The sequence below is a fragment of the Eubalaena glacialis genome, chromosome 13, assembly GCF_028564815.1.
Source record: "Eubalaena glacialis isolate mEubGla1 chromosome 13, mEubGla1.1.hap2.+ XY, whole genome shotgun sequence".
Lineage (NCBI taxonomy): Eukaryota > Metazoa > Chordata > Mammalia > Artiodactyla > Balaenidae > Eubalaena > Eubalaena glacialis.
The window spans coordinates 54,235,840-54,255,085 of NC_083728.1; the positions used below are offsets into that span (position 1 = coordinate 54,235,840).

At 47.6% G+C, this 19,246-nt stretch overlaps 1 protein-coding gene across 1 annotated transcript in view; it reads right to left on the reverse strand.

Moving 5' to 3' along the window:
• The window catches only part of DTD1 (D-aminoacyl-tRNA deacylase 1), a 115,051-nt gene that overhangs the window by 78,787 nt on the left and 17,018 nt on the right, over window positions 1–19,246 (reverse strand). The window contains exon 4 of the mRNA XM_061208613.1: window positions 6,691–6,797. Within this exon, the coding sequence (XP_061064596.1) occupies window positions 6,691–6,797 (107 nt within the window). The remainder of the gene's footprint in view (window positions 1–6,690; window positions 6,798–19,246) is intronic.

Here is a 19,246-nt window from a genome sequence, read left to right on the forward strand (position 1 = left end):
ATCAACCCAACAAGTAATGCACCATAAAAGATGAACGTTTAACAATGTCCCACGTGTGTTTAAACAAAAGTGATTACTCAACTGCCCATGAGGCCTCGACATCATGCATCTCATTAAACTGCAATTCTCCAAGCAAAGACTGAGGTGCTGATCGTCCCGGGTTTTTATTCTAGTCCAATCAATAAGCCGACCAGTGAGTAAGGCATTCCATGTCTGGTACCCAAAAAACCAAGAGAACTATAAATTGCTTTTCAACTAAAAACTCTAAGAGGCTACAGCACTACAATCTCGCCCACACTTAGGGTTCATCTCTCTTAAGAAACAAGTTATTCCACTAGCACAGGCCTCAGGGCCGCTCAGCAGAGGGCCTGTCATCCGTCACGAACGTGCTGAGCCGCTGTCACTCTACTGGCTTTTCCTGACACATCTGTAATTGCGTCGAGAAGGCCCCGTGCCCTGGGAATATTTCCATCACCGCTGGGGGGTGGGGGATGGGTACTGAGGGGCGGTGATGAATGACAACGGCCTCATATGTGACCTCAATAATCAAGCCCAGCCAGCCTGCTTCCTGGCAGCTGCAGTAACACAGGTTGTAAAGTATTTTTAGACATTTCAGCTGCGGATGGAGCGTGGTGCAGAAGAGACCAACGCCTGGAGCAGATTAAAATAGCAACGTCCGACTGTCCAGTTGCCTCCGGCCCAGCAGTTCTTATACATCAGTGTCCTTGCGGGGCACAGGAAGAACTGGTTAAAACACAAACCTGCTACTCTTCTGCCTTCCACGTCCAGACACGCCAGGAACTCGGATGCAGAAAACCTGGGGGCGGGGGGTGGGGTGGGGTGGTGTCCAAGACTCCTCCCTTTAATACAAACCCTCGGTGGCTTAAAGTCGGTGGTCCTGAGTGACTCTGGTGGAGAGAGAATAGTAATCCTTGAACCCAACTGCCCCTGGCCCCCCAAGCATCTTCACTTCCTTGGGGCCTTCGGAGGGTCTGATGAAAGCCCTGGAACCTCCCAGCAAAAGCACTGGCGCGCACAGACACAAAGAAAACCTGGGTGAGCCCAGGGTGGTTCATGAACCCCTAAAAGCCCACTTGACCCAATTCACACCCCACCCTCCCATCTTGACCTTATCTTAAAGAGCAATCAGATTCAAAAAAAGATAAACCCTTGGTCAGTCAGGCTGACAAATGTTGGCAAAACATCTCTGGGTAGTTAAGGGTTTTATTTATCGAGCAGTCCTTTTTAAAAAAATTATAGGAAGAGCTTCACTTTTTATTATTTTCACTTCCAGATCATTCTTCTCTCTCTGTTAGTAACGCAGATGTTTGAACAAGGCTTTCTACAAAATACCGCTGACCGGCCGAACGTTTTTCTACAATTACCCAGGACTATGAAGCTCCTAATACATTAGCTAAAAAGCTAAGAATTCCCAATTATAATCTTGAGTCTGGATGATTACATTACTGCTGTGCTCAATGTATAATCCCTAGCAGGATAAACTTTACCTCCCTCCCTTGGGAATAAGGAAAGATGCTAGTTAATCTTCAGTAGGCCAACTCAGTAAGGTAAGGAGTTTGTTTTTCTAACACATCCCCAAATGAGATTAGAAGATTAAAATAACTAAGAATCTGCCCAAAACACATACACAGGAACAAACAAAGCCCTTAAGCCTTAAATGCACTAACCCATTAGTGCCCTGAGAGAGTTATTTTAAGCAAAACAGATGTTTTTCTCTAGTTGGAGATTAAGAAATGTTTCATGTGTCGAAGGTGGAAGAGGAGAAGATTGCAGTTTTTAATTTACCAGCCATATTCCAATAGCAGGAAACAAACTCTTTTCAGTTTTCACAATTTCGGTGACCCGTTATGGATTGAAGAAGCAAAGATGAAGGTCAGTCGACTGATCAATTCATCAATTGGTCTCCAGGCAGAGCCAGTCATGTTATCTCTTGGAAAGGCTTCTTTTTAACTCTATGGTATATACTGAGTTAGGACAACCATCTATATAAAAACAAATTAAAATGCTAAAACAAAAGCAAGCCCTTGCAGCTTCCCAACTCGGAAGAAGCCAGCCTGGGTGGAAACTTCTACGAGGCTCCCAACCCTTCCGACCAGCCAGACACACATGCCCCGGGCAGGGCGCCCGTGCACCGATGGCACCCAGCAGGGGCCCTGGCTGCTCGAGCAGAGAAGCCCCCCAGCCTCCATACCCGACCCTTGGCCAGACGGTTATGCAGGAAAGTGGATGTTCGCGCTGAAAGGATGAGAAAACCAGCAGTGATGCCCGCAGCCCCAGCGGTCTGGCAGGTGCCAGCCCTGCCCCGTCGGGAAGGCTTCTGTACAAGGTGAGGTCCCGGGACTCAAGGTCACCAGCACACCCACGGTGACACGGTGACAAAGATGAACACGAGCAGCAACAAAAACTCTGTGATGAAACTCTTGCTAAGTTCCCGCTTTTGTCTTAAGTAACACTTCAGTATAAACAAGGCAGGACCCTCAGTCATCATTTGTCCAATAAATCAACGTGACACAATGAACCAGCGACTGGAGTGAAGGACAGGATCTAGTGCCACTGTGGCAACCAGACCCAGAAGCTCGCTCTGTGGCCCGGCTCAGGCCACGCAAAACCTCACGCTGACACCAACAGAGACCGGGGAGTTCGCACCAGAGTTCAAGCCTAAAACAGGACGAAAAAGGGAGTACGTACATTTAAATAAACGTTCTTCCACGAAGAAATGCAAACATATGGGCATCAGTGTAACTCTTCCTTATATTCAGAACACTTCTCGTTAGACCGTCCCTCATACTGAACTGTGCGGTAATTCAGACCCACCTTTGTGCACCTGCAGGGGGGCTGCCACCTGTGTCCTGGCCTGTCCTCCGCTTCACCTTCTGGATTCTGCAGCACGTGTTACTGAAAAGTGCGGGTAAATGAGGCTGACCGGCACTCCCTCCACACCCCCGCTCTAGCCCACACATTTCCTCCTGACCCTACAGATGACCCTACAGAAGCCACCAGTGTCTCAATCTCGACGTCCCAAGGTTTCAGGGCAAAGGGATGGGTGCTTGCTGATAAGACGAGTGCAGAGAAAGTTACAGGCCAAGTGAGGGTGATAATCAGAGAAGCATGAAATGAAAAGCTCTGGCACCGTTCTTCACTGGTCAACTTATCCAAGAGATCTGTCAATAAACACATGAGCCAATTCAAGGATGTGTATTTGAAAGTTCATTTTTTCAGCTCCTTCCAGCCTTTCGATTCAGTGAGGTTTACAAGCCCACTAAATCAATGAAAATATAAATACTTAATGGCAACACTGTGAACTAGGTGGGCCTTGGGCCCCAGGAAAGAGCCCTCCAATTACGAAATGCCCTCCTGGCGGGGAGAAGCCCCCACCTGCTCTCACCATGTGCAATCCCAACCCCGTGAGACTCAGGAAACCTCCCCCCTCCAAGGGAAAGCAATTAAGATGAAAACAAGAGCAACAGTAAGCTTCTCCCTTCGGGCGGACTGGCAAGGGTGTTGAAATTTCCCTGTATCTAGCCACCCACGGAAGAACTCACGCACTAGCCGATCTTCTCTACGTTATAATCAGGATGTTCCTACCAGAACCATGTTCTTCCACAAAAGTGCCACGGGGAAGACAGCCTCTGTCTGGTGGCTCTGCTACTGCTTCCACCCCCTGTTCTTGGAGGGATGTCCCTCAGAGCGAGCACTACCCCTCTTCTTCCACTTTCTCTCCGTCGGGAACATCAGGGGACCCACACTGCAGCCCCTACTGCGCTGGGCACGGTGCCCATGCAGCCATGGGAAACGTGCAGGGGCTGCCACTTCCAGACACGAGCAGAGACCTGGTTAAGGCGGGCACACAACTAGTTGCCTTTACCAGCCCAGTCTTCACCAGCAGTAGCTGCATCACCCATAAATAGAGCTCTGGGACTCTTAAAAACAGGATGGGACTCTTAAAAACAGGAATTTAGCCCTATTTCAAGTGCAAGTTTGGAAACAACAACTGAGAATGCCTCCTCCCCCCACCTCACATCCTTAAAGGTCAGCAAAACCACCAGTCCCCTGGGAGTCCAGGCCAGCTCTGTGGCGACGGCAGTGCCAGAAGGACATTCACAGACACACAGCTCACGGGCCCAGGACACACGACTCCAGAACAAACTGCACCCCAGGCTCAGCCCCAAGCAGTGAAAAAGACTCAGAGCAATGGGACGAGTGGCTGACGGGGGCTCACTGGGGTTGAGGGGTCAGAGGATACCCTCCGATGAGAAGACAAACGCTGAGACAGAGTCCAGAGGCAGGGGAAGCGGGGGTCTTGAGGGGGCTGGTGCAGAGCAGGCCACGAGCCACAGCAGCCGGGCACATGGCTCATCTTGGAACCCAGATGTCTCTGGAAGGCACTGAGGGGTTTAAGGTGGAGCATGAAGTGGTGTCCCTGTGATGTGTCCCAAGTTGTCGGACACTGTCTTTACCCCCATCACTGTCAAGAACCTTCCAGGTTTATGCTGCCCTGAATCTGTCCCCGGAGCAGGGACTGGGTCATGGCACTTCCTCCCCCCCCAACACACTGTCACACACTAAAAAGACACCTGATGCCTAAATACACACACACACACACACACACACACACACACACAAAAGGACCTACTGTAGAGCAGGGAGCTATATTCAATATCCTATAATGAACCATAATGGAAAAGAATATGACAAAGAATAGATATATGTATATGTGTAACTGAATCACTCTTCTGTATGGCAGAAACTAACACAACATTGCAAATCAACTATACTTCGATTAGGAAAAAAAAAAGCACACACACACATTGTTCATTTGTTCTGGTTTAAAGAACCTGTATTTTAAAACACAACACAGAAGTGAACAAATCAGCTATAAGCCCGAAGAGGAAGCCTGTTCTTACTGAGAGGGGAAAGGCAGACAGGCCACCCTCAGAGCCCCCTGTGCCTGCCTATCGGTACCTCCTGACAGCTCGGGGACAGAGATCTGGGCAGTTTATAGGGTCTGAGGCTTCTGGAGTCCATTAACTAGAACAAGTAATTGAAATTGACTCAGGACAATTCCTGCATTTGAAGAGAAAGCTCCTAAAAGATTCAGAACTAACAAAACTAACTTTCTTATCGTAACAAGTTAGCACGGCCTGTTAATAAGTTTTAAAAATGTTGTCTTTTTCTTTACGGTAAAGAAGAAAAGAGGGGGTGCTTGCTCAAGAAGGTTGAAGAGCCTAAAGATTTCATGTATTGTTCTATCACTTCTAGAAAAATATTTAGAATGAAAAAAACTTGACTAAATTTTCTCTGTATTTGCAGTTGAAGCAGAACAATAAATCAAAACAACAGAACAGTGATCAAATAAAAGCAGAGGGAGAACAGCCGGGGGCAAGAGGAAACCGGGAGAGGCCGGTATCCTGCGAAACCAGGTAAAGATGAACCTGTCAAATGCACAACCTCAGTGTAACCCCAGGGAAGGAAACCGAGGAACATTCTACAGAACCAGCAGACCAAAGCCACGAGGACCGGGAAAGGCCGTAAACACCACGTGGGATCCCAGACTATCCTGAAACAGAAGAAGGACACTAGAGAAAACTAGTGAAACCTAAGTAAGGTTGCAGCGTAGCCAACAGTATTGTACCAATATTAACGTCAACATTTTGATGAGCAGACTGTGATTACATAAGACGGGAAATTTAAGGGATGCCGGGTAAAGGGCGTATGGAAACGCTGACTCTTTTCAACTTGCCTGTAAGTCTCAAGTTACATCAAAATAAAAAGTTTAATTTTTCATGTGGACTTTTCACTTGTGATTTTCTTTCATGTTATCAGTAATTCCAGGAACCTCAATTATCACCTTTCAAGCCCAGTACTACTGCGCCAGATGTGTTCCTGCTTCTCTATCAATCCAAAGAATCAGTAACATAAAAGAAAAGGTCTGTTCCCCTTGGAAATGATGACTTTGAACAGGTCACAGAGCTTTACGTTTACATAATACTCCCCGCCACCCCTGCATCCTTCCACTTCAGTGTCCCAGAAGGCGGGGGCGGGGGAGAACAGGGCTGCCCCTCCCCAGCTCTCACTCTTCCTGCCCTCCTGCCTCGCGAAGGCCATTGAGCAGCTGCATTAATTAAAGTCTTCAGAAGTGCTAAGCACCTATGAGAAGCACACAGCTCACAAGGACTAGCACAGATTTCCTTTCTCTATTTTAATTAAATTTTTTCTGAAAGCTTACAGAGTTGGCAGCAAATCCAGGTCAGACGTCACTTTAGAAAAATAAGGATTTACAAAGACCCTCAGGTGGCACATCTACCCACACCTGGGATAAACCCACTCCACGCAACCATTCCACACTCGGGAACCGGGTCCGGCCGAGGGGAGCCGTGCCGCTCCTCTGCTGCCACCCAGCGGCCTGTGGGCGCCCAGGCACCTCGCCCGGGACCGGCCTGGAGGAGGACTGAGCTCTGGAATGGAGTCGGGAGGAGGCAAGGCCACGGCACAGAGGAGACGTGGGGCGACAGGTGCGTTCTCGGGAAGGGATATAGCAAATAAACTCTGGGTTACTACAATGAGGCGTTTTCTCCACCTCAGACTCAGAAGAGCTCCAGGAACTAAATCAAGGCCAAAAGATGTTACCGGCTCCCAGGGGACAGACCCGACCCTTGACTCTGGGCTTACCTGCTTTGGGTCGGAGGTAGCAGCACCAGGAGCCGGAGATTCCAGTTCTATGGTCACAGGCCCATCGTTCTGAATGTGAACTTGCATGTAGGCACCAAACTTGCCATCTGTAAGAGCAATTCCAATGGTCACAAGAGTTGGAGACCTCAGATTAAAGCTGACCTCGATCAGTGTAATCAGAAACCCGGGAGCAGGGCCACCCAACTCCCCCCTCTGCACCCCCGAGTAAGGAAAATACAAAACCACACGGCAGAGGCGCCTCCGCATGCCCTGCAGACCTGGCAAGAGGGCAGGGTCAGGGAAAACGTGGGTTAAACAGGTCTGTGAGACACTGAGAAGGTAAAGTGTACAACCACTGTGGAGGTCAAGTTCAAGCTGAACAAACCCTACAAGCCTGGAATTCCACTTTGGGGCGTCTGCTCTAGAATCTCTTATCCAAAAGGAGACAGCCAAGGGTGTTCACTCTGGCAGTGTTTATAAGAGAGAAAGTGGGCCCAGTGTGACTGTCCCGGAGGGGAACCAATGCAGAATCTCTGCCTGAATTCTCCCACAGAATACCATTCGGCGGCCACACCTGTCAATGCAGCAAATCTCAAACCCACAATGTGATCGTTAAACAGTGACGAGGACACATCAGTGCGACACCATTTAGATGGCATGTTCAAACGCCAAAACAAATTCTATCACTTGTGGAGAGAGATGCATGAAGAAACACGGCACGAAGACGAACGGCAAAGGCAGGGCAGTAGTGACATCCACACAGGCCGGGGTGGGGGGGAGGGGGGGCGGGGCGGTTGAGAGACACGTGAGGCACGAGACTGCCTGGCCCAGTGTCTGTTCTCTGCATGTTTCCTAACGAACGTTTTTAAACAGATAGAACACAGTAGGCAAAAAGCTTAGGAGACTCCCCCAGAACAACCTCATTCACAGTCCTGTGAGCGGCCCGCGGGCCCCTCTGTGTAAGATGCGGAGGGGGGTCCCTCACCTTGAGGCCAAAAGGCAGGTCAACCTACAGAAGGTCCCACAGGCCAGAGAACCGAGGGGACACCTCGGTCCTCGCAGGACAGGACTGCCCAGAGCTGGGGGCCACTTGGCTCCCCCGGCCCCACGTCCCGCCTCGCCCCAGCAAGGCTACAGCGCCATCCTGCTCCCCGGAGTGCGTCCCCAAAGTGGCCACGGACCGCCCCAGAAATGAGCGCCTCTCCATGTCCTATTCCGAACCTTCTAACCCAAACCCACTCCGACTGTGTCTGATCAATCAAACTGTGTCTGATCAACCCCCGAATGCTGAAAGACGCTCTTCGCAAACGACGCTTGTAAAGAAAGCCCAGCGCACGCTCTGAGAGCTGGTGCCGCGCAATCATCCGAACGTTGCCGCCACCCACCCAAGAACTTCTGATGTGCACTGGGTCCAAACGCAGCCGATGACACATGCGGACACCTCCTCGAGTGACTGCACACCGTTCCTGACCAACCCAACAGGGAGAAGGTGCCGGGTCCACAGAGTAAAGACAGCGTGAGCCCTCGGAGTCTGAGAACCATCAGGAGCCCTTCTGCTCCCTCCCACCACGAAGGAGCAGAGAGAGGGTGAGATCCACGCCCCGCTGAAAATGAACTCACAGCAAGGAGGCGCCAGGCTCGGTGCTGGAGACCAGAAGACCTTGCTCAGCTCAGGGGCGCGCACAGCCCAGCACTCGTGACCCAGGGTCTCACAGGGGACAGATGGGTTCAGGGTGGTGATGATGCGGCACCGTTCAACCCTGAGGAATCCTGACCCTGGAGGTCAGAGTCCCCCCCTTAGGGGATGGGGAGGGAATCAGAGGGGCTCCCTGGAGGAGGCTGCACCGGGTTCAGGATGTGAAGAGCAACAAGACTTGGGCCCAGCCCCCAACCAGCTCCGAGGCCTCGGCATCCCACCTGCACCACAGGGAGACCAACCAGAACCCCTGGGTCATGGTGAAAGTTCAAGGAGACCGAGCACAGAAGCGCTCAGGACCGCGGCCGGCATGTGCCTGTGCAGAATCAGGGTCTGCTCTCAGCATCACACTCGGGGACCACGCCTGCATGCCGGCCCTGGGGGTCACCATGCACCGCAGCAAGGACGGGCTCTCAGGACCTGGAGGAGGGAAACCTGTTTCATTCTGGTGCTCCCCACACTCCCCCGGGCAGGGAGCCCTCGCTTCATGGGGTGGATGACCTCTGGGAGACAGGCTGACCTCCGGGGAGATGGCTGACCCCTGGGCAGACAGGCCGACCTCCAGGGAGACAGGCCGACCTCCGGGGAGACAGGCTGACCTCTGGGGAGACAGGCCGACCTCCGGGGAGACAGGCTGACCTCTGGGGAGACAGGCTGACCTCTGGGGAGACAGGCTGACCTCCAGAGGACAGGCCAATCTCTGGGGGACAGGCCGAAGAGAAGAGCAGCCCAGGACGGGCCTGGACCAGGAGCCCCTCCAGCTCCCTCCCCAGAGCAGCTCGGCTCCGGGGCTCTGGATACCAGACCCGCTGCAGCAGCAAGGGATTCCCACCAGCTCAACTCCGCCCCACCTGCTGGCACTCGCTCCGATGACCCTTGACCTCACAGAGGGTCTCAGCAGAACAGGCACAGACAGTAGCCCTGGAAACCGAGAGAAGACGAGCTGTGTGCCCTTTTTAGAGGCAAGATGAATCTAGTTCCCAGTGGGCAGCCAGTCATGCTCAGATAACGGTGACTTCCTGTGACCTCCCATCAGATTAAAGTGGCCGCTCAAATCTACAGAGCTTTTGTGTTATCCATGTCAGAAGAGCTAAAAAGACATCAGCTGGGATGAAATCATGTGTTTAATTGCAGGCTAAAATTACGGCTACAATTAGGAGCAAATTTCAGCTCCTGCACTCCTCAGGGAAGCTGAAGGCAGACTCAGGAGGAAAGGAATTATTTCCGACCTTGAATTTCTGTTGCCAGGATATACGGCATATGCTTCACCGTGTTTATCATTCCAAGTAGCAAGAAATTTATTTTCTTTTCCTGTTTTTCTTCAGTTAAGAACAAAACTATTATCTGAATTTCCATTCGTACAGACAACAAATCCAAAGACACGTTTTAAGAGATCTTAAAATGGTAACATTCTTTTCCAGTCCACATCAAAGAGTAAAGCCCCCAAGAAAAATTACATTGGCCAGGGAAAATAAAAACATTTTTTTAAATAATCTTAAAAGACAGAAACATATCTACAAAACTACATCTAGGCTCCAGTGATGATATAATCAAGTCATTCTTAAATATAAGTCCCACATGTTTCCAGCAGGAAAACTCCCCACTGGGGCCAACCCTGCAGGGTCCAAGGGCTCTACCAGCCCCAAACCAGAGCGCCCCATTTACCTGCAAAGGCTGACTGCCTGCCACCACCCAATGAGAAGCCCTGCCCTGCCTCTCTGTATCCCAGTCTGTTCCAGGATGACAGCAGGCCAGTCACCACAAGGAGGGTGCAGGTGAGTTAGTACAGGCAGGGCACCGGGCCCAGAGTCCGGCAGTCAGCATGCAGGAAACCTGGTCACTATTACTGCTATCACTCCTACCACTGTCTGTGTGTATATGGGCAAAGGGGCGGGGAGGGGGGGGGAAGTATATGAACAAAAGGTGGGGGGTGGGGGAGGAATAGCAGAAAACCAAACTGAAGAAGATGCTTTTGAAGAAAACTGGGGAGAGCAGAAGGCCCTGCACACAAGTGTTCTCTGCTCTCCAGCGCCGGCCCTGCGCAGCTGGGACCCGGCTGGGGCTCGGCCCCCCTCCGCAGACGGTCCTGGACACCCGCACCAGACACTGAGCCTCAGGCCAGCCCATCTAAGCTCCCCGCCAAAGGCGGCTCCCTCTGCCGTCAGGATGCATCCTCACCGCCCAGTCTTCCTCTCTGTTCTCCTTTCAACCTGTTCTGAGCCTGGGCACACAGGGGAGAGGGGTTACTGATGGGGACCCCAACATCGAGTGACAGGCTGGGGACCAAGAAATCAAGCAAACGTGTGGAATCAGGGGCTCAAAATAAGCAGGTGGTGAGGCTAGGGCCATGGGGCTGGAGGAGTTTGGTCCCCGTGGGAGTGTGGCCCTGGGGAGCGCATGGCGCTAGGGCAGCTCTGTCCGTTCTGCAGAGTCCGATTGCTTCCTGGCCCCCGGCTCCCCAGAGAGCTCAGCCCAGGGGGGCACCACCACTGGGGTAAGGATCCGGCTCGAGGGGGCCTGGAGAGCAGAGACCAGGGCTCAAGGAATGGCGTCTCCTAAGTACCTTGGCTGGGGAAACACTCAGTTGTCAGAAACGGTACATTCCAGGCCCTTTGGATTTCTCAGGGCGTGAGGGCCAGGCCCAGGTGGGCACGTCAGAACCACCATCTGACTCCATGCCACATTCAGGGTCACAGAGGCCGTGGACAGCAGCCTTGACCGGAACCTTGCGGCTTCTCCCTGGACCCAAGTCCCTCCCAACTGCCGGTCTCTGCTTGGCTCTGTGGTGGTTCAGGCACTGGAGGGAGATACCCGCTCTAGGCAGCAGGCATCCGGGGACCGGGACTCCACAGTAAGAGACACTGGGGGACAGGCCCTGTGGCCCAGGATGGAAAGTGCCTCCTCGCAGGAGAGTGAGGGCACCTGTCCCCAGAGGGGCGTCCCCAATTCCAAACCGCAGACCTAAGAACACGGGCAGCTTCTGGGGAAACGGACATTAAGATGGTAAATGTCTAGGACCAAAATTAACCCCTTGCTGGGAGGTTAAATTCTCGTCCTAGCTGAAGCTCTGAAGTCGCCCATCCTGCACAACAGGGAGGCTCAAGGCAAGGTCATCCCTGACCACCAGTTTTGCTCAGACTTCCCCGGGCTCTGCCGGTGTCCTCGGCGTCCTGCTGCCTGGGATAGCCGTGTCCAAGGCTGCCTGGTCTCCTCACTGAGGCACGAGAGAACGACACAGTGTCTGAGGCCCTGAAGGGCCCGAGTGGACCTGTGTGTGACAGAGCCAGGCCAGGGCTCTGAAAGAACCTACTGCACCAGGCAGACTCCCCTCCACCGAGAGCAGCTGAGTGAGAAACCAGGGAGGGCAGCTTCTGAGCTCATCCGGCCACGGGGTCTGATTTCAGACTTTAACTCCTTTAGACTTGAATATGACACAGAACTTAAACTTGACCTGTAACTTTTCCCTGGGACTGTGATAATGGGCGAGGGTTTATAGTTAAGCTCGGGGCCTCTCCATGTCGCTGGCTTTTTATTATGAGTTTCTCATGTATTTATTATTGGAATATATTAATACCGTCACTTCACCTCACTGCAGAACCTCTCGTGTGCTGGCCTGGGCCAAGGCTGGACACGGTTTAGGACACAGACTAGGGAAGAAGTCTTTCACCTTGGGAGCAGAGTGGCCCTGGAGGGGCTTCACAGCAAGGTTCTGACCCAATTCAGGGCCTCTGGGGACAAAAGACACACAGCAGGAGCAGCCTCAGTGTTTAAAGATGGAGTCAAAGGACTGAGCCTGTAAACTCTGACCCTCGTCCAGAGGGAGCCTCTGCTCCGGACCACCTGCCATCAGCTCCCGCCACCTCCTGGGCTAGAGCCCCAGGGCTCAAGTGGCCGGCAAGCCCCCAGCCCCATGTACACATATATATGTAATTGTTCTTGTATCTGTTATTGAGAAGACAGAGGGAATCCCAAAATGTTTCCCAAACCTGAAAGCTTGTTCTAACCTGAGGATCAGCATCCATGGGGGAGTGACTCACTCGGGCTGCTGTGGAGGCGGAAGACCAGCTAGGGAGCTGTCGCGACAATCTGGGTGGGAGGAGAGGCGGCGGCCGGGGCGGGGGCCGCAGACGCCGTGTGTCGCTGCTGGATTCTGTGTGTATGTCAAAGGTCAGGCCCGCGGGATCTGCTGATCGGGGAAAGAGGAGCCAAGCAAAACTGAAGTTTTGGACCTTAAATGCACCTATTAGGAAAGAAGACTGAAAGTAAGTGAAGTAAGGAATCAGGAAAAGAAGCCAAATAAACCACACACACAAAAGGTACGCAGAATTGCGAAAGTGAAGATTAAGGGAAAATAATAAAATATCAAACAAAAAAATATAACCAGACTTGATAAATTAAGAGCTAGTTTTCTGAAAAAATATTAAAAACTCTGATAGAGAGCAAAGGGGGAAAATACATCTAACAAACCACAATGAGAAAAGGGTATGATTCTAGATGCAGAGATCGTTCTAAATCACCCCCCAAAAAAATCTGTACGCTTCTTCCCGATGCATTTGAAACTCCAGATGGAAAGGAGACACAGGCAAACTGCCTACAGGGGCTCAAGGGTCCTGGGAATCCTGACCAGGGCCGTGACCAAGGAAGGCCACCCAAAGGGCTGGACCGACAAGATCTATTAAAACAGATACTTCCTGTTGATTAAATTGGTCCAGACCAACAGAAAACGATGAAAAGCTTTCCAATTTATCCTGCAAGGCTAGTATTACCCTAATATAAAAACTGGATATACAAAAAAAAAGCATAGCCCACTTTCACCTTTGAATACAGAGGCAAAAACTGTACAGGAACGTGTGGGCAGTTTCTCGCAGGCACACACACCAGAGGAACACGGTGCAGTGACCAGTGAAGGGTGAGTCAGCACAGCTCCTGATTAGGAAGGCCATTCACCAGGTTAACACTTAGAGAAAAAGACACTGGAAAAAAGTCAACTCCCCTTCCTATTTAAAAATGAAACACTTGGCTAGCAAGGGAAGCTCGCTCCTTTGAACTTGAGAAAGACTATGTGGTGACCTGCTTTTTCACAGTCGAGTAACGAAGGCACCCTGATGACCTTTCCCGCCTCCCAGGCAGCACAGCTGACACTTAAAAAGATGGACCGACTAGGCAAACACCTCAGTGATAACTGCTGCAGCAAAGACCAGGGATGAAGCTAAAATCAGTGGGCGGGGTGTGTTGAATATCAGGATATTGGCATAGTCTCACAGTACCTCCACATAGGATATTTACACAAAGAGGAAAAGAATAACTTGACCAGAGAGAAATCTGGCAAATAAGCAGACTGATCGACAGCATGTACCCAGGATATAATCTACAAGATCACCTCCGTGGTGTTCCTGCCAAAACGCACAACCTCAACCTAATGTCGAGAAGACTTCAGGCAAACACATGCTGCGGGACACGGACAGACAAACTGACCAAACAAGCCACCCTTCAGAAGTGGCCACAAAAGACAAGGAAGGACCCAGGAACCGTCACCCCCTGGAAGAGAATAAGGAAGAGATGCAACGACCAAGTGCAATGTCGGTTCCAGACTGGATCCTGGGACCAGGAAAACGACACCAGTGGGAACACTGCCAGAATTCAAGCAAGGTCTGTAGTTCAGTCGACAGTGCTTCAGCAAAGTTAATTTCCTGGTCTTATTAAGTGCACTGTGGCCATGTCAAATATTATCAATAGAAGCTGGAGGAAATACACTATTTTTTTAAATTGGAGTATAATTGCTTTACAATGTTGTGTTAGTTTCTGCTGTACAATGAAGTGAATCAGCTCTATGTATACAAATATCCCCTCCCTATTGGACCTCCCTCCCACCCCCCACCCCCAATCCCACCCATCTAGGTCATCACAGAGCACTGAGCTGAGTTCCCTGTGCTATACAGCAGGCTCCCACTAGCTATTTTACACATGGTAGTGTGTTTATGTCAAACCTAATCTCCCAATTCGTCCCACCCTCCCCTTCCCCCTCTGTGTCCACATCTCTGTTCTCTATGTCTGCGTCTCTATTCTTGCCCTACAAATAGTTTCATCTGCACCATTTTTCTAGATTCCACATATATGTGTTACTATATTTGTTTTTCTCTTTCTAACTTCACTCTGTATGAGTCTCTAGGTCCATCCGCATCTCTACAAATGACCCAATTTCGTTCCTTTTTATGGCTGAGTAATACTCTATTGTACTGGGTTGGCCAAAAAGTTCGTTCAGGCTTGATAACATCTTACGGAAAAACCTGAATGAACTTTCTGGCCAACTCAATTACATGTAACACATCTTCTTTATCCATTCCTCTGTTGATGGACATTTAGGTTGCTTCCATGTCCTGTCTATTGTAAATAGTGCTGCAAAGAACACTGGGGTACATGTGTCTTTTTGAATTATGGTTTTCTCTGGGTATATGCCCAGCAGTGGGACTGCTGCATCATATGGTAGTTCTATTTTTAGTTTTGTAATGAACCTCAATACTGTTCTCCATAGCAGCTGTATCAATTTACATTCCCACCAACAGTGTAGGAGGGTTCCCTTTTCTCCACACCCTCTCCAGAATTTATTGTTTGTAGATTTTTTGATGATAGCCATTTTGACTGGTGTGAGGTGATACCTCATTGTAGTTTTGATTTGCATTTCTCTAATAATTAGTGATGTTGAGCAGCTTTTCATGTGCCTCTTGGCCATCGGTATGTCTTCTTTGAAGAAATGTCTATTTAGGTCTTCCACCCATTTTTCAATTGGGTTGTTTTTTTGATATTGAGCTGCCCGAGCTGTTTGTATATTTTGAAGATGAATCCTTTGTCAGTTGCTTCATTTGCAAATATTTTCTCCCACTCTGAGGGTTGTCTTTTCGTCTTGTTTATGGTTTCCTTTGCTGTGCAAAAGCTTTTAAGTTTCATTAGGTCCCATTTGCTTATTTTTGTTTTTATTTCCATTACTCTAGGAGGCGGATCAAAAAAGATCTTGCTGTGATTTATGTCAAAGAGTGTTCTTCCTATGTTTTCCTCTAAGAGTTTTATAGTGTCTGGTCTTACATTTAGGTCTCGAATCCATTTTGAGTTTATTTTTGTGTATGGTGTTAGGGAGTGTTCTAATTTCATTCTTTTACATGTAGCTGTCCAGTTTTCCCAGCACCACTTATTGAAGAGACTGACTTTTCTCCATTGTATATCCTTGCCTCCTTTGTCATAGATTAGTTGACCATAGGTGTGTGGGTTTATCTCTGGGCTTTCTATGTTGTTCCATTGATCTATGTTTCTGTTTTTGTGCCAGTACCATTTTGTCTTCATTACTGTAGCTTTGTAGTATAGTCTGAAGTCAGGGAGTCTGATTCCTCCAGCTCCGTTTTTTTCCCTCAAGACTGCTTTGGCTATTCGGGGTCTTTTGTGTCTCCATACAAACTTTAAGATTTTTTGTCCTAGTTCCATAAAAAATGCCATTGGTAATTTGATAGGGATTGCATTGAATCTGTAGATTGCTTTAGGTAGTATAGTCATTTTCACAATGTTGATTCTTCCAATCCAAGAACATGGTGTATCTCTCCATCTGTTGATATCATCTTTAATTTCTTTCATCAGTGTCTTATAGTTTTCTGCATACAGGTCTTTTGTCTCCCTAGGTAGGTTTATTCCTAGGTATTTTATTCTTTTTGTTGCAATGGTAAATGGGAGTGTTTCCATAATTTCTCTTTCAGATTTTTCATTAGTGTATAGGAATGCAAGAGATTTCTGTGCATTAATTTTGTATCCTGAAACTTTATCAAATTCATTGATTAGCGCTAGTAGTTTTCTGGTGGCATTTTTAGGATTCTCTATGTATAATATCATGTCATCTGCAAACAGTGACAGTTTTACTTCTTCTTTTCCAATTTGTATTCCTTTTATTTCTTTTTCTTCTCTGATTGCCATAGCTAGGGCTTCCAAAACTATGTTGAATAATAGTGGTGAGAGTGGACATCCTTGTCTTGTTCCTGATCTTAGAGGAAATGCTTTCACTTTTCACCATTGAGAATGATGTTTGCTGTGGGTTTGTCGTATATGGCCTTTATTATGTTGAGGTAGGTTCCCTCTATGCCCACTTTCTGGAGAGTTTTTATCATAAATAGGTGTTGAATTTTGTCAAAAGCTTTTTCTGCATCTATTGAGATGATCATATGGTTTTTATTCTTCAATTTGTTAATATGGTGTATCACATTGATTGATTTGCATATATTGAAGAATCCTTGCATCCCTGGGATAGATCCCACTTGACCATGGTGTATGATCCTTTTAATGTGTTGTTGGATTCTGTTTGCTAGTACTTTGTTGAGGATTTTTGCATCTATATTCATCAGTGATCTTGGTCTGTAATTTTCTTTTTTTGTAGTATCTTTGTCTGGTTTTGGTATCAGGGTGATGGTGGCCTCATAGAATGACTTTGGGAGTGTTCCTTCCTCTGAAATTTCTTGGAAGAGTTTGAGAAGGATGGGTTTTAGTTCTTCTCTAAATGTTTGATAGAATTCACCTGTGAAGCCATCTGGTCCTGGACTTTTGTTTGTTGGAAGATTTTGTCACAGTTTCAGTTTCATTACTTGTGACTTGTCTGTTCATATTTTCTATTTCTTCCTGGTTCAGTCTTGGAAGGTTATACCTTTCTAAGAATTTGTCCATTTCTTCCAGGTTGTCCATCTTATTGGCATAGAGTTGCTTGTAGTAGTCTCTTAGGATGCTTTGTATTTCTGCGGTGTCTGTTGTAACTTCTCCTTTTTCATTTCTAATTTTATTGATTTGAGTCCTCTCCCTCTTTTTCTTAATGAGTCTGGCTAATGGTTTATCAATTTTGTTTATCTTCTCAAAGAACCAGCTTTTAGTTTTATTGATCTTTGCTATTGTTTTCTTTGTTTCTATTTCATTTATTTCTGCTCTGATCTTTATGATTTCTTTCCTTCTGCTAACTTTGGGTTTTGTTTGTTCTTCTTTCTCTAGTTCCTTTAGGTGTAAGGTTAGACTGTTTATTTGAGATTTTTCTTATTTCTTGAGGTAGGCTTGTATAGCTATAAACTTCCCTCTTAGAACTGCTTTTGCTGCATCCCATAGGTTTTGGATCATTGTGTTTTCATTGTCATTTGTCTCTAGGTATTTTTTGATTTTCTCTTTGATTTTTTCAGTGATCTCTTGGTTATTTAGTAACGTATTGTTTAGCCTCCATGTGTTTGTGTTTTTTACGTTTTTTTCCCTGTAATTCATTTCTAATCTCATAGCGTTGTGGTCAGAAAAGATGCTTGATATGATTTCAATTTTCTTAAATTTACTGAGGCTTGATTTGTGCCCCAAGATGTGATCTATCCTGGAGAATGTTCCGTGCGCACTTGAGAAGAAAGTGTAATCTGCTGTTTTTGGATGGAATGTCCTATAAATATCAATTAAATCTATCTGGTCTATTGTGTCATTTAAAGCTTCTGTTTCCTTATTAATTTTCTGTTTGGATGATCTGTCCATTGGTGTAAGTGAGGTGTTAAAGTACCCCACTATTACTGTGTTACTGTCGATTTCCTCTTTTATAGCTGTTAGCACTTGCCTTATGTATTGAGGTGCTCCTGTGTTGGGTGCATATATATTTATAATTGTTATATCTTCTTCTTGGATTGATCCCTTGATCATTATGTAGTGTCCTTCCTTGTCTCTTGTAACATTCTTTATCTTAAAGTCTATTTTATCTGATATGAGTATTGCTACTCCAGCTTTCTTTTGATTTCCATTTGCATGGAATATCTTTTTCCAACCCCTCACTTTCAGTCTGTATGTGTCCCTAGGTCTGAAGTGGGTCTCTTGTAGACAGCATATATATGGGTCTTGTTTTTGTATCCACTCAGCAAGCCTGTGTCTTTTGGTTGGAGCATTTAATCCATTCATGTTTAAGGTAATTATCGATATGTATGTTCCTATGACCATTTTCTTAATTGTTTCAGGTTTTTGTAGGTCCTTTTCTTGTGTTTCCCACTTAGAGAAGTTCCTTTAGCATTTGTTGTAGAGCTGGTTTGGTGGTGCTGAATTCTCTTAGCTTTTGCTTGTCTGTAAAGCTTTTGATTTCTCCATCGAATCTGAAGGAGATCCTTGCCAGGTAGAGGAATCTTGGTTGTAGGTTCTTCCCTTTCATCACTTTAAGTATATCATGCCACTCCCTTCTGGCTTGTAGAGTTTCTGCTGAGAAATCAGCTGTTAACCTTATGGGAGTTCCCTTGTGTTATTTGTCATTTTTCCCTTGCTGCTTTCAATAATTTTTTTTTGTCTTTAATTTTTGCCAATTTGATTACTATGTGTCTCGGCGTGTTTCTCCTTAGGTTTATCCTGTATGGGACTCGCTGCGCTTCCTGGACTTGGGTGGCTATTTCCTTTCCCATGTTAGGGAAGTTTTCGACTATAATCTCTTTAAATATTTTCTCTGGTCCTTTCTCTCTCTCTTCTCCTTCTGGGACCCCTATAATGCGAATGTTGTTGCGTTTAATGTTGTCCCAGAGGTCTCTTAGGCTGTCTTCATTTCTTTTCATTCTTTTTTCTTTAGTCTGTTCCGCAGCAGTGAATTCCACCATTCTGTCTTCCAGGTCACTTAACCATTCTTCTGCCTCAGTTATTCTGCTATTGATTCCTTCTAGCATAGTTTTCATTTCAGTTATTGTATTGTTCATCTCTGTTTGTTTGTTCTTTAATTCTTCTAGGTCTTTGTTAAACATTTCTTGCATCTTCTCGATCTTTGCCTCCATTCTTTTCCCGAGGTCCTGGATCATCTCCACTATCATTATTCTGAATTCTTTTTCTGGAAGGTTTCCTATCTCCACT